Source organism: Triturus cristatus, chromosome 1_2 (genome assembly GCF_964204655.1).
Source record: "Triturus cristatus chromosome 1_2, aTriCri1.1, whole genome shotgun sequence".
Lineage (NCBI taxonomy): Eukaryota > Metazoa > Chordata > Amphibia > Caudata > Salamandridae > Triturus > Triturus cristatus.
Window position 1 is genome coordinate 455407040 of NC_140580.1, and position 23354 is coordinate 455430393.

Consider the following 23354-nt stretch of genomic DNA (forward strand, 5'->3'; position numbering starts at 1 on the left):
AAGAGGAGAGTGTTAGCGTTTCTTGAGGCTCTACCCATGCAGGATAATTCAAGCTTTTGCGCTAGGTACCAGGGAGTTTTCAAGTGAAGGGCTTTGTGTGCCAGAACGGCAATCTTTAACTGAATTCAAGCTTCGTAGGGCAACCATTTAAGAGATTTTAGGACTGGGGATATGGGCACGTTTTGTTTGGTACCTGTAACCAGTCTGGCCGCAGCGTTCAGTGATGCCCTTAGTGGAGCAAAGGCGTATTTGGGAAGGCCACAGATCGTAGTCTAATAGTCTAATCTCGGTAAGACGAGCGCTTGTACCACTTGCTTGAAATCAGTTTGGGGAAGGAATGGTTTGATATTTCTAAGAGTTCTCAAGTGATTTGTTCCTCTACACATGTTGCTGATATGATTATTCATGTTCAGGTGCTTGCCCAGGGTGATTCCAAGAGATTTGGCTGAGTCTATAATGAGGGGGGTGCAGTTGAAAGCCGTGAGGTGATTCAACCACAGGTCTAGCTTGGGGATGTGGTTCGGATGAGAGATGAGAAAGAATTCAGTTTTGGAGGGGTTGAGCAGGAGATGGTTCTCAGTTAACCATTTTTGAGTAGACAATAAGGTAGAGTTGAGTGAGATGATGTTTTCCTGGGAGGAGATTTTCAAATAGAGTTGCGTATCATCCGCATATATATGGAAGAAAATGTTCATGGAGTTTAGTGAGTTAGCCAATGATTCCAGGAAAAGGTTGAAGAGTATAGGAGATAGGGAGGACCCTTGGGGTGCACCCATGAGAACTGGGGTGGGCTGGGAGAGAGAGTGGTTTGCCTTAACTCTTTGTGATCTGTGGTGGAGGAAGGACGAGAACCATTGTAATACCCGACCCGAGAAACCCATCCTTTTTTTAAGAATGGATAGGAGATTGCCGTGATTGACCGTGTCGAATGCGGAGGAAAGGTCAAGGAGGATTAGGAGGCAGGATTCATTTTGGTCAAGCACTTTTAAAACGTCATCTATAACGTGAGTGAGAGTCGATTCAGTACTGTGCCCGTTCCGAAAGCCAGATTGATGCTGGTCCAGGAGTTGGAAATTCTCAATGTGAGCACAAAGTTGGGATTGTACCCATTTTTCTAGGAGTTTGGCTAGGGTGGGGATGGTGGAGATAGGGTGGAAGTTATTGATGGCAGCTCTATCTGCGTTAGGTTTTTTTAGTATCAGTGATACCTGAGCTGCTTTGAGGCAATCTGGGATCGTGCCTTGTGACAGTGAAGCGGTTACAATCCTTGTTCAGGTAGGGATGAGGACTTTCTTGATTTCTTTGAAGATGGCCGGGGGCAGGGTGTTGCTGAAATGGTTAGAAGGGTTGATATTCTGAAGAATGCATTCAGGTCCCCCTGGGTTTGGTTTTGTTGATGGAAGCTTTGCAGTGACTGGCCCAGGTTTATCGACCTCTGTTAATGATATGCCTTCATCTAGCATTGGTCAGTCATATGGCCCATTCTGTGGCGATAGTAACATACTCTAAGATCTGGCTGCTGCCAACCGCCCTGAGTTCTACCGTTATAGCTAGGTTGAAATCCTTTGGTGTTTACCGGTGGAGCTCCCTTCAAGACTTGTACCATTTGCATGCTCGCGGCTAATGCGGCCCCCTCAAGGGCAGTCTTTTTCAGCTTGTGTTGGACCAACTTAGCGGTGTCTCTCTGGGCTTTTGCCCCTGTTTCTCCCTGTCCCTTTCTTGTTTTTTTGTTGTTGTAATAGTGCAATAAGTGGGCCAGTATCTCATGCTAGGGTTTGGTGTCTAACCCCACAACGCTGTCCATACCACTTTGTATCTCAGTGGGCAGCTTTTTTTTGAGGATATTATAAAACAATGTGACTTGCAGGCCCATATCAGTCCATGCCTGTCCTGTCTCTTGTCGCCATCGTTCCCTCAATCTATCCAGAAATTCATCATGGTCTCCTGAGGTTTAATATTTTCCCTAAATAACCCTACTACATCAGGGCGGTCCAGCATTTCCCTTAGGGCCGTCCATATTTGGTGCCTGTACGAATTGAATGTGGCCACATTATTCTCAGTGTTTGTCAGTGTGACTGCTTGGATGCGAGCTTGGGCGAACACAGTGTTATTCTGCTCCGCAATGAGGCTACTTAGCAGACTTTTGACATCTCCTATGGCTAAATTTACTCCAGTGGTGTTCTTCTCAAAACTTGGGTCCATTTCCTTTCGCCATCCACCAAGGGCGGCATATTTATCCTCAGCCCTTCTTTATCCATCTGAGCCCAGGGCACATAGAGGGTTCCTGGCATGCCCTTCTGTAGTAGCTGCTAATTCTGGCTCGGGGGAGCTGCACTGGTCTTTCCCTAACATACCATTCCCCTCTTAGGCAATCCTGCATGTAGAGGAAGTTCCATTTGGGATTTCCCCCTCCAGTCCGGCCATGTCCTCAGGTTCGAAGGATCCCTCCACTGACCAGGGTCTATCGTACTGGTCCTTTCCCTCAGTCCAGCGGGCTAGCAGGTGGCAAAATGGTCGTGCGAAGATCTTGCCTTACTCTCGGGCCACTATCTCCCTTTGAGGTCAGTCTATCTGTCCCGCGCATTTGGAAGGAGCAGCGTACATCTTCATCTCTGCTCACCTTGTGCACACGCAATGGGCCATCTTACTTATCCTACATCTCAGTTGAGTTTGCACCGGGCTACCATGGTCTCTTATTTCCTGGTCAGCCCTTCTCCTGTGTTAACGATCTGGTGAGGCTCAGATCCCAACTGAAAGCCTCTCCTCTTGTTCTGCCTCAGATTCTTCCCCGAACGGTGCTCTGTACCTACACCCGCTCTCCTCAGGTGGTGGGCGTGCTGCTCTGTGCTCTCAGGATGTGCCTTTCCTCTAAATCCCAACTAGATTGCGTCCTTCGCTATGACTTACACGGTGTTCTTTTTGCCTTCAAACTTGCTTCCTGTCATTTCTTCGCGCTACCAAAGCAAACCCTGTGCCTTCCACCTCATGTTGGATCCTGGAGTCCCCCTTCCCATTTGCTCTGAGCTCCACAGCAGACTCACCACTGGACTGCAGTATTCCTGTTGCTGTATGATAATCCTGATAAAAATGTTATGTTGTCATTATCCTGTCATTTCCATTTTGTACTGGTAAAATACTTTAATAAAAAGAATTTGCAAAAAAAATATAAGATAGGTAGGTAGTATTATCAATGTGTGTTCCTCCCTTTTTGTCCTACTCTGTAAAGATTTTGTCTCACCAGCATAACTTTGCATTTTGTTAGACAAATAAAGCAATGCCTTGTTGAGTCAAGTGCAAAGAAAAGCTGAAAATCACGAGTAGTATCTTGTAATCTCAATCAGAATTACTTCATTATTGTGAATATTTAAGAACAGTAATCAGTCATTTGAAATTCAATTATATGCCATAAAATGTAATTACATTTAATGAAACAAGCTTAATGTTGCTTCAGATCCCTCTCCCCACTGCTGTATAAGCACCACAGCTAAACACTTTAAAAAACCTCTGCTCCTTATCAGAGAAATAATGTTATAAAACCTCTTTATATCAATACCAATGTTGATATAATGTTAAATACAGAGAAAAAACATATTGACCACAGAAGGAAGTAAAAATGATAGACTTCAAAAATAAACCCCTCGCAAGCACAAAATATTGGTATTCAGGTAATAGCACCCCGATGCACTTCTCGCCAAATATTCTACGACCGGAGTTATAATATTTACCCCCTAAAAAAGTTAGTAGTTGGCTTACTGTGTATTGCATTTGTTTTTGTAATGTGTTTATTTGATTATTTACTCACATTTTTATGTCTACATTCTCATAAAGAACCAACAATCCCTTCCCTTCATATTGTCACTAATTTGATGTGTCACTAACCTCAACCCCACCCATCACTAGAGGATTTAATTTCTCAATCTCTTTGCAACCCCATCTCTCATACCCCTATAGGTGAACATGTTGTCAGCTATTAAAAAGGGATTATGTAGCCTGAGCCACAATCAGCTTTTGCAGTTCCAAAACCTGTGCTTATCAAAGTCACATGAGCTGTATTCACAAGTAGCAATACACTAGAGAAGCAATGATATTCTGAAATGTCGTCTCAACTTTCATTGTACTTTTTTGACCCCTTCCATTTTGGAAACAGGGGAGAGCATGAAAGGGGTGTCCCCTCCTCACAGAGTGTCACAATGAAATGCATCAAATATTTTAAACTGCAATTGTAGTTGAAAAACATTGAACACATACGGGATTGCCTCAGGATGCTATTGCATTAGCATGGTGAAACCTGTCACCTTGTGAATGGTGGCAGCTGACATTGGAGTTATCAGACAGTAGCCAAGGGGACTCCTGTATGGTGCCCTTGAGGTAATTCTTTAAATCCACCTTTTTTAAAATGTATTTTTAAATAATTTAAGGACTGTGAATGCAGGGGTGGAGATCTGTTATCGATTGTAGACCACCAGTCATGAATTCTTAGACTTTTCAAGGGGGCCGTGAATGTGCTTCTATCTAATACATATTTATAAGGTAGGGTTTTTTGCCACTTACTGTGAATGGGCATTTGCACTTCAAATGATTAGTACATCAGTCTCAGAGCAAAACGAAGGTCAGGTTAAAGAACCGGTCAGTATACAAAAGGCACAAATTGGTTTGTGACTTGACTTTAGTACTTCATGTTTATCGTCCTCTTGAACCAAGGCGATATGGCAAGATGCCAAAAATAACAACCCACTTAGCATACAATCACATACAGCTCACACTGTGAATCATCAGCTAACACTAGTGCTCAAACACAGGACCTGAGGGCCACCGAATAGCATATAAGCAGCTAAAATCCAGGAGGGAACATGCATGTATTTGGACATAAAGCAAGGTCAAAGTGGATCTAGAAGCTCTAACCATTAGTTGAAGGGACATAGACTGAAATCATGAGGGCACAACAGACGTTTTCAAACCACTGGTCAGAACTAAGAACCAACACAAATCCTTGACAGAAGGACCCTCAGCCACTGAATCAGAACAAGGTGGAGGATAATACACATCCACAGTGTGCACAGAGAAGAATTACAGTCATATTCTCAGGTGTAACTCTGCTCACTGCAGATGGACTGTCATAAATAGTCATTTGGTCCTGATCTTGTAATATGATAACTACTAAAACTTAGCTCTTGAGTGAGATTGAGACTCCTTATTAGTGATCCACCCTATTACCAGTGTTTGCCCCACTTGAGTGAAATTTGAAGACATGGGTCACAGGGTTCAAAAATGCAATTAGACCTGGTCACCATACCCAGCAGACTGGGAAAGCACCAAAATGTAGGACAGATATTGCTTGCAGGATATTCAAGGGTTCACAGTCATACCAATAGACATGCAGAAGACTGGCAAAAGTATCTATTACCCAGGGATACAGGTACTGGCTTCCCCGACTCAGGGCAAGCAAGATATCAGATGCACAAACAGCTGCAGTCAGAGAACAAACAGTTGGGATGTGAGCCAACTAGACCTCCAAACACCAGAGGCCAACTTTGGTATCCCCGGTAAGGGTAAAGACATCTCATTACAAAGGTGACAGCCCAGCCCTGAGACAGGTACTAGTGCAAAGGAATGCCCCTTGACCACAGGGCAAACAGCAAAGAGGCTACAAAGCACCCACCTTGAAGCCAACAGGATCTCTCTCTCTGATCTAACAGGGAACTTGCAATCTGTACAAACTCTCACACTACCTATGGCGATAGGGCTGAAGCCCATGAGACCCTAGAATGAACCATACCAAAAGGACCCCAGCACACTCCCCAGGACATCCACAGAGCCACTCAGCACCTTGCTGAAAATCCAAGTCAAACTGCCATAGGGTAGAAGAAATGGCACAGGGCACTGGAAGAAGCATTAAGCCTTGGCCAAAACCCCTAAGGTAGGGACTGACAATCATGTGATCCTCCAAAAAAACAAAGACAGACCCTACACCGATTACCCTTCATATGCTGAGCATATCCAGATAGGATGAAGGAACATGGAATGGCAGTTAAAGTCCTACCGCTGAGCCATGTGGAATTGTTTATTGTTTCACACACACCAGATAAACCCGCAGAAAATTGCCTCACACCCAAAAACGATGGGAGGGAAATATAGAACTGTCGTCTGTCAGGACTGGACTCCAGTAAGAATCTACTCAGAAACTGCCTCTTTGTAGCATGATTCCAGGTTCACAAGGCAACCTTCAAGAGTGGCTCCTGCACTATTTGGAGTCAAACTTGGCTTCTAAGGGCTGCCTCAATAATTTTTATCTCGGTGCACACATTCACATTACCTGCTGGAGCTCAGAACAACTGAGAGAAAATCAATCATGGTTTGCTGCAAGGCACCACACCGGAAGTCAGTAGTTGGCTAGCTTAGCACCCTCAGAAAAAAAAGTCCCACTACAGAAGGGAATTCCGGAAATACATTGCATGGCAACTTGGCCTAACAATCTGCTGCATGAGATGTCAACGCATCAGTGACAGGCAGCACTATCCTTGCCAGATCCCTCGCTGATGTTCCTACAGAATGCAAAAAAGTGGGCAATCAGTACAGAGGCAGCTGGAGTAATAGATTTTCAGACAAAATATCAAAAAAAATATTGTGATGCAGAAATATTGAGTTTGAAATATTGTGATGCAGATATATCATGTGCAAAAATATCTATGACAAGTATATTGATTTTTGATGTAAGTAATATCGATATTAAAAATATCTTTGTTGTTAATATCGTTCACAAAACTATTGTTTTTAATATCGTTTTTTAAATATCGTTATGAATTTTAGTACATATTTTAATTGTGTTTGTTATAAATTGTTTGCATAATTACTGTTAACGTTTTTTAATGTAGTTGGTAAATATTTAGTTGTTTTTAAACTTTATTTAATAGTTGATTGTCATTTTTAGTGCCTTGGTGGGTTGTGGGGTTTATAGGGGTACAGCTTTCGAAGTACATTAATTTTAGAGAATCAATAAATATGTTTTTATGAATATTAATTATGTAATTGGTAATTAATTATGTAATTTGTGTAATATTATTTTTTAAATAGCAGCGTAGTATTGGAATAAAGACCTTATTGCCTGAAAGACCTTATTGCCAGAAACCTCCCCGTGTCGGTGTCTGGTTCGTTGTGCAAGGAATCGGATGTGGTGTTCGTATTATTTTTTAAATGTAGGTTTTAGGTCTGAGTTGTAGGGTTATTAGGGGTAAGGGGTGGGAAGTAATTTAAATATAACTATTTAATAATTAGTTTCCAGCTATTTTTAATTGTTAATTTGATAATTAATTATGTAAATAGTGTAATATTTTAAGTTATATATCAGTTGCAGGTTGTTGAGTTTGTAGGGGAAAAGGGTGGGAAGTTAATTAAATATAATTCACTTTTTATTTGTTAATTATTATTAATTTTTTAATTAGTTATTAATCATCTACATAGGTAACTAAGAGATTTTGTAAGTTATATATTAGGTATGGGTTGTTGGGGTTGTAAGGGTAAAGGGTGGGAAGTGAATTAAATATAATTAATTTATTATTAGCTAATTATTAATAATTGTTTAATGGTTTGCCTTAATTGTATTATGATTTTTAATTGTAAATAAGATGATATTCGTTTGCTTTTATGATTGTGAGAATATAGTAAGGTATTTTAAATAGATTCATATTTGTATTAAATTATTACATTTATTAAACATTGTAATAAATATGTGATTTTTTTAAATGTATATAGGTAATTTGTATATTTAAATATTTGTATTTTTGTTATTTAATATCTTTGTTAAAATATTTTATGTGTTTGAAGTGAAATACTCTCTTTCTACTGTTGCACAGACTGGAGTGGGAATAAAGAATATTACCCCTCTTGAGTTCAAAGCTTTCCCTACTGTCAATGCAAGCTCTGAACCTTGCAAGCCAGCGCCATTTTCAAACACTAATGTTTTTAGGTATTTTAATTTGATGGGGGACAATTATGTACTGTTTTAACATACTTATCTTGTTTTGGGCTGTATGGCTTTTTGGTCCACCACGGGTCTCCAGATTGAGCGGAGAAAGCCAGCATCAATTGTGCCTACTTCCTTTTCCACGCCGCCATTAGGAAGGTAGCGGTCTAGTTCGCTGCCCCTCCAGAGATATAATTCGATGACGGAGTAGGCCCGTAGCCGCCACACCAAAGGCAAGCCCGTCTGCACCAGTTCACGCCCAACTGTCGTCAGGATCTCTTATCCTTTCTCTTCTAAGGTTAGCTCTCCTATTATTACCTATTCTTTTATGGCACTTTTTAAAACAGGTGAGAGTTGTGAGCTTCCACTATTGCTGAATCGAGACTGCTCAAAATGTTTTCCACAAATGTTAGAGGGCCCCAAGAGCTGCCCCAAAGGTGAATTTAGGTGCAAGCTTTGAGTAACATAAGACCAGGAGTTAGGGTGCCCGGCAGCTCCCCAAATCCTTCTACTCCGGGGACATGCACCCCAATTTAGTCTCAGTCCCCTCAATCCTTAAATCCCACATATGGTAGTTAGAGTTTTTTAGGTAATGTGACATCTCTACCTAAGCATGCCACTAAAAGTCTTTTTTTCTCTCTTATGCCTGATGTTGGTATTTTGACAGAAACATGCCTAAGCTTCAGCTCCATACCTGCTATTACACAGGCTCTCTGACAGAACTATCGAATGATTTTAATTGATTGAGTTGGGAGATTAGGAGGGGGCATTGCTATTCTCTTTAGAGATTCTATTAGAGTCTCCCTTATTGATTCCCTAAATATGGACTGGGTAGAAATGTGCATTTTTAAAATAGAACTTTCCCCAAAAAATCATTGAAAAGGTGCCCTGCTCTATCGCCCCCTGGGCCCCAAAATATTTTAGTCACCACCTTATTGAGATCATTGCCACCCATGTGCTATCCGTCCAAATTTTTTTTTACTATTGGGAGATTTTAGCTATCATTTTGATGACCCCCTCAGACACAGATACATCCCAGCTCCTAGCTGATTTAGGAACTTTGGGCCTCCATCAGAAAGTTTTAGGGCCCACACATTCGGCTGGCCACACATTGGATTTGATTTTTACAAACACTAATGCATTATACTGTGAGCCACCCCTTCCCCTTACTTGGTCTGACCACGCTCTGATATGTTTCCAAATTTGCTATCAGGAAACGTCTGATTTGAGAAAACCCAGAAGTAAACGGGCAGCGAGACAATAGCACCGTGTCTCTCCAAACTCCCTCTCTGAGGTCTTTGATTTTTCCAATTCCAAACATGACATAGAAGTTAAACAAATGCTGTCAGAATTTCAGTCTGCCTTAAATTTCGCCTTTGATAGTGATGCTCCATTAGGAATTGGGACAAATAACTCTCACAGACCTCTTGTACCCTGTTATACTGCAAAGCTTAAAGCTGGAAAAGCATTCTGCAAGACGTAAGTGAGGCGGTGGTGCCAAAGATATGATTTACATGATAAAGTTGCTTTCAAGTTGCCACTCTCCGTATATTACCAAAATATCAAAAAAGTGCACAACTCTATATTAGTAAGCAAATTGATCAGGTGGGCAGTTCCTTTAAAGAATTGGTTAACACCCATCCCCCTGCATGTACACAGCCACTTCTTGCTATGCAGGAATTATGCGATTCTCTTGCTGATTTGAAGATAAGATCAATGTAATCTTTCAAAATGTCATGAGTAAAACACCCCAATCCATTGCTGAGTTTAATGACAGGCCCTTTCCTAATTCCAGGGACTACAGACTAGATAATTTACAAACTTTTACCCTAGAACAAATTCAGCATACCTTTGAAAGAGCAAAATCCGGTTCCCCAGTGGACCCTTGCCCGCACTAGATTGAAGCCCTTTTGGTTGGCCAGATTGTCCCAGAAGTAAGATCGTTATTCAACTTATCGATAGAGACTGAAAAAAATCCTTCAGCATAGTAATCGGTGCAGATTGTACCTATTAAAAAAAAGCAACGTGGATCCATCAATTATTTCAAATTATAGACCCATCGCACTACTTCCGGTATTAGGCAAGCTGCTGGATGGTCTAATCAATAAACAGCTGACTGGTTAGCTTGAAGTCAGTAAGATCCGGGACCCTTCACAAACAGGTTTTAGAGCTGAGCATAGCACCGAGTCTGCCTTGGTTGTCGTGACTGACATCTTCCAGTGCTCGCTGGTTGCTGACACCCCAGGTATGCTCCTGCTCTTAGACCTATCTGCAGCATTCAATATGGTGTCTTATGCTAAGTTTCTTCTAAGATTACAAGCAACTGGGATTGCTGGGTCTGTCTTGACCTGGTTTTAGAACTCCTTGAAAGACAGAATGCAGAGCATCTTACTGGGAGCTTTCAGATCCAGGCCCAGGTGGGTCCCTCCTGTTGCACAGACTGGAGTGAGAATATTAAATTTGACCCCACTGCAATCCAACACTTTCCCTACTGTTGCATTGACTGGAGTGGGAAAAGTCATTTGTAATTGTTCTGAGTCCAATGCTTTCCCTAGTTTTGAACAGACTGGAGTGGAAATACTATTTGTACTAGTCCCACAATTTTATAGTTTTGGTTATATTATTTAAATTTATATTATTATGACAGTTCTGTGCATTTTAAATAATATTATTTTTAATTAGTAATGTTTGTAATGTGTAACATATTTTTATTAAAACTTAATATTGTATACTGTTTACTTTTTATGTATAATTAAATTGGTATGTTTTTCAATTTTTCCAGTTTATTTGAAACGGTTTTTCCTTTATTGTACGTGTGTGCGTGTGTGTGTGTTTCTCTGCGCATATATATATATATGTTGTATTATTAAAGTTTTACAAAATAGTAAATTGCAATATAAATTTAAATTATTATTTTAATAATGTTTTAAATTAAACATGTATAAATAAACACACACATATATATCTGTGTGTTTTTTCAAAAAGTGAAACATTTTAATATGTTGTTATATTATTTAAATATATTTAAGGTACATTATAATACTTTTACATATTAATAATTTTAACTTAAACTATTTTTAAATATATATATAAGGCAAAAAACGGTATTTTTGTAATCAATATTAGTGTATAACAATACTTTTTTCGAGATTTTTGTCATTTACATAATACATATAGGAATTTGATATTTTTTTGTCAGCTACTTTAATTTGATATGTATGTCCCACGATATTTGTGGTTTCAATATTTTGTCAGTGAATCAGGGTTAAGCAAAATAAACCAGAAGTGGCTACAAATATGGATCCCTGCCGTTGTCTTGTGGGTGAAGGTGTGAGGCTAAATTAATATTGGAAAGGGAAGAAGCGCAATATTTACAAGGTGAATAGGACAAAAGCCTTTGCGGCATATTATCAAGACACGGCGTTAAAATTATCGCCGCTTTAGCGGCAGAAAACTACCTCTAAAGCGGCGATAATGGGCTTGATAATATGCCGCAGAGAATTCCTATAGAAGCCCATGATCTGGTGTCAAAATGGGCTTCTATTGGAATTCTCTGCGGCATATTATCATGCCGATGATCGCCGCTTTAGCTGCAGTTTTCTGCCGCTAAAGCGGCGATAATTTTAACGCCGTCCTTGATAATATGCCCCTTCTTTTCTTTTCAGTTGTGCGATAGAGGTTTATCTGTCTCATGATGAAGGAAGACTTGTGCTTGTAAGAACCGTGAAAAGAAATACAGACAATGTGGCAAGGACTTTTCCAAGCACTCCAGATGCACCTTTGCATTATAAACAAAACTAACCTAAGCGGCTTTTTCATTAACTGACACATGGCTGTTCTGTTTTATTTATTTATTTATTAATGGAAATTAAAAAAATAAAATCTTCATATCCATTCTGTAAAAGTGATTACCTTTCACACATTTCCCCTTTTCCTGTGTTTTTCCAATTATAGTCGGTGCAGTGTTATATTTTAGTGCAATGCGTCTCAGGTATGCTGATGTGACTGCAATTGGAAGGGCTTGTATGTATTCATGCTAATAACAACTCATTATTTTGCCTCCCTGCCTGTCATTGCAAACATAATGCAATGATGCATATTTGATGATTACAATCAGCACTATTCTTCCATTCTGGCTGAAGGGGAGAAGTAAGTAATGAAGTTCACGCCTTGTATGGAAAATGTTCGGTCCCAGAGATATTCAGTGGGAGGCTCTCGGTGCTACCTAGAGCGGTATCAATCAAGCCTGCATACCACGCTCCCCAGAAGCCGACAACTCCCGTGCCTTATGTAAACTAATCAAATGTGTTTTTCCAGTGGCTGTAAATAGAGCATTAGTGGCTGCTGACATGTCTGTGACGACGATTCGCTGCAAACATCTGACTTTAGGTATTTTTATTTTCTTTATTGATCTGAAACTTCTTTCAGGACCTGTTGGATTTAATGAACCATGAATGTACTAATCGAGACGTCAGCTATCGTTAACACCAACAGCATTTCATACGTTTTCCAAATCAGCGAAAGTGTGTAGTTGCAATGAGTAGCTTTATGTGTGGTTTATCATATTATGGAGATTAGGGGCATATTATCAAGAACGGCGTTAAAATTATCGCCGCTTTAGCGACAGAAAACTGCCGCTAAAGCAGCGATACTGGGCTTGATAATATGCCCTCGAGAATTCCAATAGAAGCCCATGTTCTGGTGTGAACATGGGCTACTATTGGAATTCTCAAGGGCATATTATCAAGCCCATTATCGCCGCTTTAGCGGCAATTTCCTGCCGCTAAAGCGGCGATAATTTTAAAGCCGTTCTTGATAATATGCCCCTTGGTTTTAATTTTCATTTTACATCTGCACAGCAGTGCACGCATAAGACACCATATCGCACTGTGCCGCTCATTAAGGCAGTGATTTGCCAAGCTGTGTTAGCTCAGCACAGAGCCGAGTGCCTGTTTAGGTTGAACCTAGGCAACAAGCATGAGATGTCTTCAAAACAGGCTATATTCATTAGATGGGCTTTAATTCCTCCCCTCGCTGCTGATTGGTTAAGGGGAGTTTCACTTGCAAAAGCTTGCTTTCATGTGGTTTCTTTGGGTTATATGTCCCGCCTTCTCGTGTCTTGCTCCTCCCCTGGATTATTGGCCTATTACAGGTATCCTTTAGCTTTACTATATTTCCCTTTCAATTTGCGCACTCTTTTTATTGTTGCAGAGTGCCCTGTTTTCGGAACGTTCGTCCACCACTCCCAGGTCGCTGCTTGACTGTCCCAAACCCTGTCTTGTTTTATGCTCCTGCAGTGTGTAAAATACATTCATTTAACCCCATATTTCTCTGAGTTAGAACATTATTTTAGATGGCACGGCTCAGAAACAGGAAGAAGCAAATGGTGCTCACAGTTTCTGAGCTGGACTGTCTGAAAATGTTATGTTATGTTAATTAAATTTATATGGCGCACAGCTACCCCAAAGGGTTTCCCAGCGCATGCAGGTAGGAGTGCGAGAAAAAGTGAGTAGAAACTGAATTACTGATTGAACAACCAGGTCTTCACTTGTCTACGGAAACTACTAAAGACAGTTTCTTCCCGTATAGAAATAGGACGAGAGTTCCACAAGGTGGGGCCCAAGAAAAGAGAAGGACCTACCGCCCATCCTGGTCAATTTCATTCTAGGGATAACAAATTTAGACTTTCCAGCAGAACGCAAAAGATGAGAAGGAGTGTACAACTGAATTAACGATTGCAAATATTGCGGGGCTGTTCTGGATTTAATTTTAAACAGAAAGCTCAAGGCCTTAAGTTTAACACGGTTCTCCACTTTTAGCAAGTGTAATTTGAGAAGAGAATCGGAGGCTGACACCATCCTGGGTATCTGACACAGCAGTCTGGCAGCTGAATTTTGCACCACCTGCAACCTAAGTATTGTAGCTTAATTGGAGTCCAAATATAAAATGTTACCATAGTCAAGTCTAGACGTAATCAGGGCCTGAACCACAGTACGTTGAACACAGAGGGGTAACATCCACAAGATTTTTCTCAGAAATCTCAGAATGGTAAAGCATGTCGCGGTCACCTTTGTGATTTGTTGGTTCATTGACAGATGATTGTCAATGATAATACCCAGGTTACGAACTTGACATACTGGTTGGGGTAGCAAGCCCATTTCGATGGACAAATGTTTCGGTCCCCAGAGGTCTTGGTCTTTACAGAAAAATCATAACCTCAATTTTATCTCCATTTAGTCTGAGCAAGTTGTACTGCATCCAAGATGCGATTTCCTTCAGACCGATCTGGAGAGCAGATGAATCGGATCCCCCTAGATGAAGTAAGGGAAAAGATTATCTGCGTGTCATCTGCTTAGGAAAAAAGGGACAGCCCAGCCTCCTCAGCAATATATGCCAACGGGCGCACATAGATATTAAACAATAGTGGACTCAGCACAAAGCCCTGTGGAACTCCATAAGGAGATCGATTAATATTAGAACTAGCCGAGGTAGAGAAAACCTGAAAAGTTCAATCCACCAGGAAGGAGCTAAACCATTGTAAGGCTGAGCCTCCAAGGCCTAAAGAATGCAAGGCTTTCAGCAAAACCGTGTGAGACACTGTGTCGTAATTGGCACTAAGATCAAGTAGGACATGAGCCACCGTATCCCTATGGTCCAAATACCATCTCAACATTTCAGTAACCCCAAGTAATGTAGATTCAGTGGAGAAACCTGCTCTAAAACCAGATTGAGAAGGATGAAGGACACTCAAAGACTCAACCAAAGAAGTCACTTGAAGGTTGACATGTTTTTCCAGAAGCTTAGAAAAGACCAAAAGCAGAGAAATAGGACGAAAATTAGATGGCATAGAAGGATCCGCATTAGGCTTCTTTAAAAGCGAGAGCACCATGGCATGCTTCCAGTCAGGGGGAACAAAGCCTTCCTGCAAGGAGGCATTAAGAAGAGCCATAATCAGCCACAGCGTTGGTGCCTCAAGCTGTTTCAGCATGGAAATGGGAAGAAGGTCTCTGGGAGAGATTGATTTAATGCTAGCCAAGGGACTGTTAAAAGTACTCGGTTCTAACAGGGGCCAAGCTTCCACCCTAATGTTGGATTCTACACTATCCTGAATCCGAGAGATTTCAGTACTCACAATAGTGGGTGCGGTATTGGAATGCTGCGGAGAACCAAGCTGGTTGTCATAAGTTAGAGTAGAATACATTTTCTCAACTTTCTCCACAAAAAAGCAAGCAAAATTCATGCATTGCGCAGCAGTTAAGGCACAAGGAGTAGTCAGAGTATTAGAGCCAGCTAGTTCTTTGACTACTTTAAAAAGGGTTTTTTGACAATGCTGAGCTTGGGACATTTTCAAAGAAACATACTCAGCACGAGCTGATTTACAAAGAAAATGGTACTCTTTAGAGCCTTTTTATAGGCTATCTTAACATCTGTCTTAGAAAATTTCCTCCATTGTCTTTCCAGATTTTTACACTTAGATTTCTCAGTCTCTGTAAACCAAGGGGCAGGCAGCCGATAGTAGCCTAAACGTTTATATGATAAAGGAAGGCAGGTAACTACTGCATGAGAGATCTATTTTTGAATGGAACCCAGGTCGGAAGTAGCATCATTTTTTATAGATGGTCTAGAAACATCTAAGCAATTATTTAAGACATCGATATTAAGTTTGGCCCAATGTCTGACTTTATGTTTAGGTCCGGCCATAACTACTAAGGTGCATGTATCGATCTTAAGCTGGCATGACACCAATAAATGGTCAGACCAGCACAAAGGAAGAGTAGGAGGGCAAACCAATTCTAACAAAGTGGAAAAGACAGGATCAAGCAAGCGGCCTGCAACATGTGTAGGACCCGAATTGCAAAGATGAATATTTATTGCTTCACGATCAGCAATGAATGCTACGCTGTTGATGCATGCAGAATAATCTAAATGAAGATTCAGATCACCCAAAATGGTAAAATTAGCATAATTCAGAACATGAGATGTTATCAAATCTGGAAAGGAAGCTGCCCAAGGTCCAGCTGGGCCCGGAGGGGATAAACTAATGGGCCAGACAGTGTGAACTTAGATGTAAGTGTGAGTTTAAATAACAAAGCTTCACAGTTATTAGCAGGCAAGTCAACAGAGTTGCAATCAATAGAGCTTTTGTGAATAATTACAATGCCACCCCCCATTCTTAATTTCCTATCCTTCCTTCCACAGCTACATGAGGCCCTGAGCTGTCATGGAGTCAGGTCTACATTAAGAAAACCGCATCCGCATCAAACTCCAACTCTGAGAAATCCTGGTTTAAATGAATTCACACACTGCAGATGCTTAAAAGATGGTTGCTAAGCACAACCCATCCTGATAAGGTCCCTGGTGCCTCAACACAGAGGTACAGAAGAGACAGGTTTGTGAATTTAGCTTTTGAATGTCAAAACCAGTATGTACTTCAGAACTCACTTTGGTGAAGCAGTTTTAGGGTGCTAAGTGTCTCTTTTTAGTTACTTCAATCAAGTGTGCATGCGACGCAGAGTTTGATCAGACAGGCAGAACCATCTGTGAACCCTTGGATACCAGAGTTAAATTGTGAGCAAGTGTGAAGCCTTCCATTTTTAGTGGCTTTCCGATCTTCGTGTAATGTAGGCCATCTCCCATGTTTGAAATGGAGGCATTCCATACCCCCAAAAAATCAACTTGCTTTCTTTAAAGCTTGACTTCAGAAGTATTACAATTCCTGGAAGTAAGCATTGATTAGTGAAAATTCTTCTTTTACAGCAGTACTTTCTGAAATTCATAAAATAACTGGAAAAAAGTTCTTTCAAGTCCCCAGTAGTTTGCACAGCAATTAGGACTAGTAAATGATATCCTTTTTTGAGACTGACTGATAGTGCAGTGATCACTGTGTTGATTTGCTTCCAACTGAATTTAACTGGGCAGATGTTTTATGCTTTCACTAGAACAAGATTTAAGACCCCATTCCGCAAAGGTAAAATGTGACGAAAGTCTAACTTTATGACTTTCGGTATTCACAAAGGGCATTTACTACTCGTAAACAATGTTCCCTCTAATGTTTTCCCTCTGTGTGCAGCAGTGTAGGGTCTATGTGCGCTGCAGCCATGGCTATGTGTGCCAGGAACCAGACAGCATGTGTGGGTGCAGCGCCACATATCTCTCCAAACTTATGCTTAAACAAGTGAATAGACTGTGCATTTCCACACATACAGCACCACATTAAGAGTCTTAAGGCAGGTTTGCAATTTAGATACACTAGCCATGACATGAACTGGTTACACAGGCAAGTACACTTCGGGTTTAGAAAAGCACAAGACTCCAATGCTGGTACCATCACAAGATTTTACTGCTGTAGGTGTAATGTTACTTGTTGTATTATATATCTGGATGCACAGACAGAAAGAAGCAACAAAATACCAGCCAGGCGGCACACTAGGCTAAGCAGAGAGATTTCTAACTTACATGTTACCTAGAAGAAATGCAGCCAGTTCAAGTGTAAAGCACACATCGTGCTTTTGGACTTGCTGCATTTCTTCTCTTAATGGAGCACGGCTGGCGCTGATTGTGAGCCATTGTAAAAATATGTTTGTTAATTGCAGCGCATGACGGTGCTGCAATTAACAAATATTTTCACAAAGGGCCACCAACAGCCCACAGCCACGACCTATAAGGAAAGAAGTGCTGGATGTTCCCCCAAACAGAAAAATTACTGTTTTCGAGCTGCTCGCGTCTTAAAAGCGGCGGCGCGAAAGCGTTAACAGGATGTGTGCGCGCTTCCCTCGGGACACTGCGTGCTCGGGGGTTAGTGAGGTGCGCGTGCACGCGCGCGCGCACAATACAGGGAACACTGCTCGTAAATGCCCTTTGTGAATACCGAAAGTCATAAAGTTCAACTTTTGGTATTCACAAACGGCATTTACAAGTAGTAAATGCCCTTTGTGAATACCAAACGTCATAAAGATAGACTTTTGCCTCACTTTTCTTTTGTGAATCGGTCCGCTAGTGTTGCACAGAATATGCTCAATGTGGTTAACTTAGTTGGTTATGGTAACAAGCCATTGGTCAAGATTACAGGCCTGTTTGAGTCTTTGGGAAAAGAGATGTCAGATGTCATAGGCCTGATATGTCATTTTGAAAGTTATGATAAAGGCAATAGACCTACATTATTTATTGTGAAAGCTAACAGTCCAGAATGAGTGGATTATGTTTACAATGTCTTAATGCCTTGAGATAAGTATTTTCCTAGATGGATTACCACAGACTACCTTAATAACCCGCGATTTGTGAAGCACGAAATAATCACCCCTAAGGGCCTCAAGGCGCAGGGGGCCATCAGGGTGATTAAGCGAGCTATTGCCCTGAGTCACAGAGTGCTGGGCTAAGCTGCCATCGGCGCCGGGAATCAAAGCGTGAGCCCCGTGCTCCGGAATCAGCCGCCCTGGCCACTGCACCACACCTCTCCCTTACACTGCAATTGTTTGATATCCCATCTGACAGACAGTTTTTTGGTATTGTATTGCTTTGCAGTCTTGTCTTGATAGCACAGCTCTGTACCAGGGCTTATATGATCGTCAGAAAGAGAGCTGTAAGAAGCAGAGCGAATAGAAGGGCCGTGGTTCCGCCCACATGTTGTACTTCTTGTCTGCAAACATTTGATTGAAAAATAGTTCATAGTCAACCTGAGAAGTAATTGCCAATAACTGATAGTGGCATTGTTAATGCAGATCTCTGGTCAAATGCATTAGGAAGATGATTTAAGTGGTGTAACCCTGTACCCAATAGAACACGGAAGAGTTTCACATTGTGAATATATTGACAAACACTATAGAAAAGGGTTTTACATTTAACTGTTTAAACCATAGAAAGTGGCTTTATGTAGTGATCTCTCTGACAAATGCAATAGGAAGGGGATTATGTTGTAAATTACCTGACAAATGAAATAGAAAAGGTGCTTACATTGTGATCACAGACAAATGTAATAGGAAGTGGTTTAATATTGCGAATTCTCAGAAAATTGCAGTAGGAATGGGCTTTACATTATGAATTCCATGAAAAACACTGCTAGAAACACTTCACATTTTGAGCTATTTGACAAATGCGCTAGCAATGGGGTTTAAATTGACAACTCACTGCCAGAAGCAAATGGAAAATGCTTAATACGTATATCCCTTTTTAGGTCCAGTCACAGTAAATGCTTGATGGCTCCAGAAGGAGAGTTAATGCTCATGTATACTTTGGATCTGGTCATTTGTTTGATGGGTCTCTAAGCACAGATGATATGGTCACGTTTAAGTTCTAATTAAAGTGAGCAAGCTTGCTTTATTGATTATTAAATGTGGTGACAAATGCAGTAGGCCTCTCATTTTACATAGTGAATGATTTGTCATAACCTACAGGCTTAACCTTAGGATTGTGAAAAGTGTTATGCGTTGCAATAGGCCCCTTTAGGGGCATTGCTGATTTTTAGGTTTTGTCTGCACAGCGCTTGCGCTGTGCTTGTGAAATCTATTTTTTTTTAAAAACAATCTTAAAAGGGGCATAGAACCCGCCCCTTACCTACCTATATTTACCTGTGGCAGGCTCCCATGTGGCTTCTGCATCCCTTTACTTACCATTGGCTGGCTCCCTCCTCACTTTACTTACCATTGGCTGGCTTCCAGGAAGGCTCTCATGTCACTCTCTGTACTTTGCTGGGTAGCGCCTCTTCCTCGCCTCCATCGTCCTGCCATGAAGCCTGGACCAAGTACTGCTTCCAGTGGCACGTGTCCGCACCCCTGCAAAGGTACTTTATTATTATTTTGAAGTGCAGCACTCCATCAGAGTTCATCATTTTCAGGCTGTTTCTGCACCCACATATGTTTTTTGTGTTGTTTTTTTTTTTTGCAGTTTAGTATAGCGCAAACTTGATCCCAAGGTATCGGAGAGCTTTACATGCCACGTTTATACTCAGTTATGGAGAGATGAAGTGATTTGCCCAGAATCATAGGATGTTAATCAGATGAGACTCGAACCCGATTTCTCAGTTCCAAAGTCGACAGCTCTGGCTGTTCCACAGAAAGGCGCTCCTTTCACAAATCTGTCACGCTTCAGCCCAAACCTCGTATTTCTCATTGTCCCAGAGAGACAACTACCAAATGTTATTCAAAGTGTTTCCAAGTTTTTGGATGAGATGCCCCATCACTTCCTCACAATATCGCGGTACATCCTCACAGACAACAAATGAATGCGACAATCTCCACACCGACCTGCTATTTTTCAAAGATGCATTGCAAAGTTGTGTATATTCCTTTAATTCATGTTCTCCCGTGACATCCAGTGGACTCGCTGACACAAAACTGTCACAAAATCCTTGAACGTCATGGCACACTAATCATCGTACCAATAAATTACTTCAAAACACAATACACCACCAGATTATTCAAAGGAATAAGTCATGGCTAACAAAAAGGTTGCCCCCTTTTACCACTTCAGTGTTGACTTTAAGCATTGCAGCCTTATAATGCATTTTCCAGGGTTCCGTCATTTACCATTTTCCTGTTGGAAAGTGTTCTGTGGGCTTTGTTAAATGATTTGATTAAAACTGAAGGGCAGACCCGTCCTTTTTTTGGGCAAACAACATGGCTGTAAATGCAGAACATGCCACATAGAAACAATATATTGGAGTGCTTCACAAGGCCTGATTATTACAAATATGTGCGCAACTCCTACTTGAGCATCAGCTGCATTACAGATACATTCATTTTTAGGCACAGAGAGATTAAGGCCCTCATTACGATGGTGGCGGGACCTCCACCATCAGGCCATCAGTGGCGGTCCCAAACACCATCTGACCATGCAAGACCGCCTGCTGCATTAGGATGGCAGGCGGATGGTTGGCAGATGGAGAGACTGTCCAACACTAATCCGACGGGCTTAAGGAACCCGTCGGACAGACTGTAATCCTTACAATAGTGGTGGTGCCCGCTGTAGGGATTACAAAGTCAGTTTCTGACTGCCATTTGATGGTGGTTAACCTACCATGAAAAGACAGGCGGAAAGGGACTTGGGGCCTGTAGCGGGCCCCCCTTACCTCCTGGACCTCTGATATGGGCCCTGGGGGGCTAGTGCCCCTTACATTTCCCTGCACGATGTGGCAAGCACCACATGGTGCCTGCTACATAGTACAGGGATATGTCAGATGTGTTTTGTTTTTTAATTGCGGCGTGTGCTGCATCCTGCAGCACATGCCGCTATACAAAGAATACACATTGCGACCGCCTTGAAGGTGGTCACATCCTAATACCGATGGCGGGCCTGCAGACAGCCAGTCGGGCTGGTTTGGTTCCCGACAGGATGGCGGTTGGATTAAAGTCTGCTTGCCATCATAATGAGGCCCTAAGTGATTTGCCCCGAATCAAAGGTTGTTGAGCCTCCCCTGTAACTTAACCCGGTTCCCTAGCTTCAAACACAGCCGCTCTAGCTGTTACGCCACATCCTGCCTCTATTTGGTTGTTTACATCCACCTCCGTATCGGGAGCACAAAATGCAAAAAATCCATTTTATGGGCAGCTCTTTGACCCCTAGGACATGATCAAAACACCCTAGCCTGCTTAGAGCGAGTACCCTGCTCACACTGTGCTCCCTTGGTCACAATATACCAGGCTCCTGTAGCAGTGCTGCCCATCGGGGGACTATCGCACCTTTCACTGCTTTTAACCCCACTCCCTTGCTCACATTAAACAGCTTTCAGTTGTTTTAGTGAAATGACAGGAACTCTGACCCCACGCTGTTGCTCAATGATTTATAAACTGGTGGCGCCTTAGTACATGGCTGGATGATACTCTGTGCAGTGACAAGCACAAATTACATAGAATTATCCATATTACTGTCTATTGCTTGCCCGCTCCTGTTGTCCTGGTTTTCAAAGAAGGCCAGAGAACATGTGAAGCACAGGTAAATGTTTATTCCATCGGCCTCTTCCTTTCACTTGGTTTATAGGTGAGAGGGCAACAGTTTATTAACTCAGCTGAGTTGTTTGTTTCATCCCTGCTATCTATTAAGTGATTTGTTGAAACTTGGAGACAGTCCAGGGGCTTCTTTTGAAATGTTTGTCCGAGACCGCTTTTCTTTGCACCTTTGGCTCGTAGTGTACCTAATTAATTCACTTTATTCAGATTATGCACTTTTCATGTTGTTAGTGTTGATGACTTGTTTTCCATCTTGTGGAGGATTCACGCAGTTCTTCCTAAAAGTACATGAAACAAGCATTGGCAAAGCAAACAGGTTTATCCTATGCAAAATCTATTAACTTTGTCAATGTGTTTTTAACATGTTTCACAGCAGTTGAGCTGCTGTGGAACATGGCTTAAAGTAATTTAAAAAACGCTATGACACGGCCAAACCTTGCCAAGTCGTACGCATTTTTTTTTTTAACTTTAAGACATGTTGCACACTAGGTCAACTGCTGTCCACCATGTACAAAAAAACATTCACAAAGAGGATAGATTTTGCATATGCAAAACCTATTGGCTTTGCCAATGCTTGTTAGGGTTCTAGCCTGTTGGTGTGCACATTGTCACCTGGTACCATACAGATTGTTGCCCCCTGTGATATTTGTTTTTCGTATAAGAGATTTACATTGTGAATTCTCAGACAAATCCCACAAGATATGCTTTTATACTGCGGATTCTATAACAATTACCATGTGAAGGGGACTTACATTATGAATGTTCTGACAAATACATAAGGGAAAGGTATTACATTGTGAACTCTGAAACATGCGACAGAAAATGGTTTTAGATGGTGAAATCTCTGTCAAATACAATAGGAAAGAGTTTTTGCTACTTAGCGTCCCAGCTTTTCTAACCTGCATTGTTATCTCCTATTTTTCAGAAGGCGTTCATAAAATGTGATAGCGAAGAAGAGATATTTGCACATCTAGGACTGGAATACCTTCAACCCCATGAAAGAAATGCATAGTAACTGAACAGCATATATTGCCAACATTTAGCAATTTTAAATGTACGGTATCATTCATGTAATTTAAACACGTTTTACATTATGAAATGCCACGTGTTATATATATGCTAACAATAAGATGTGCTTAAATGCTGAATTTTAATATTTCCTTTTGATGTGCTAATAAACAATATTCAAATACATATACAATTTGAAATGAATTTATTACATCACTATATTAAACGAGTATGCGCATTATGCAGTGTGTTGCATTATACTGGCGAGTCGTGCCGGAAAGTCAGTGCGACCATTAACAGCAGACTTTTCAAAGCTGCTAGGTACTAGTGAATGATTAGACTATGACACGCACAACCATTAGGGGCCATATGTAGGAAGCCCAATACCGGTCGGTAACGGCCGATTTTCGGTAAATATCCCGTTACCGACCGGTATTCAGGCTTTT

At 41.3% G+C, this 23354-nt stretch overlaps 1 protein-coding gene across 1 annotated transcript in view; it reads left to right on the forward strand.

The window, feature by feature from the left end:
- Window positions 1-23087, forward strand: part of DNTT (DNA nucleotidylexotransferase) — a 1058258-nt gene extending 1035171 nt beyond the window's left edge. The window contains exon 11 of the mRNA XM_085614981.1: window positions 22826-23087. Coding sequence (XP_085471107.1) covers window positions 22826-22912 — 87 coding nt within the window. The 3' untranslated portion in view covers window positions 22913-23087. The remainder of the gene's footprint in view (window positions 1-22825) is intronic.
- The last annotated feature ends 267 nt before the right edge of the window (window positions 23088-23354 follow it).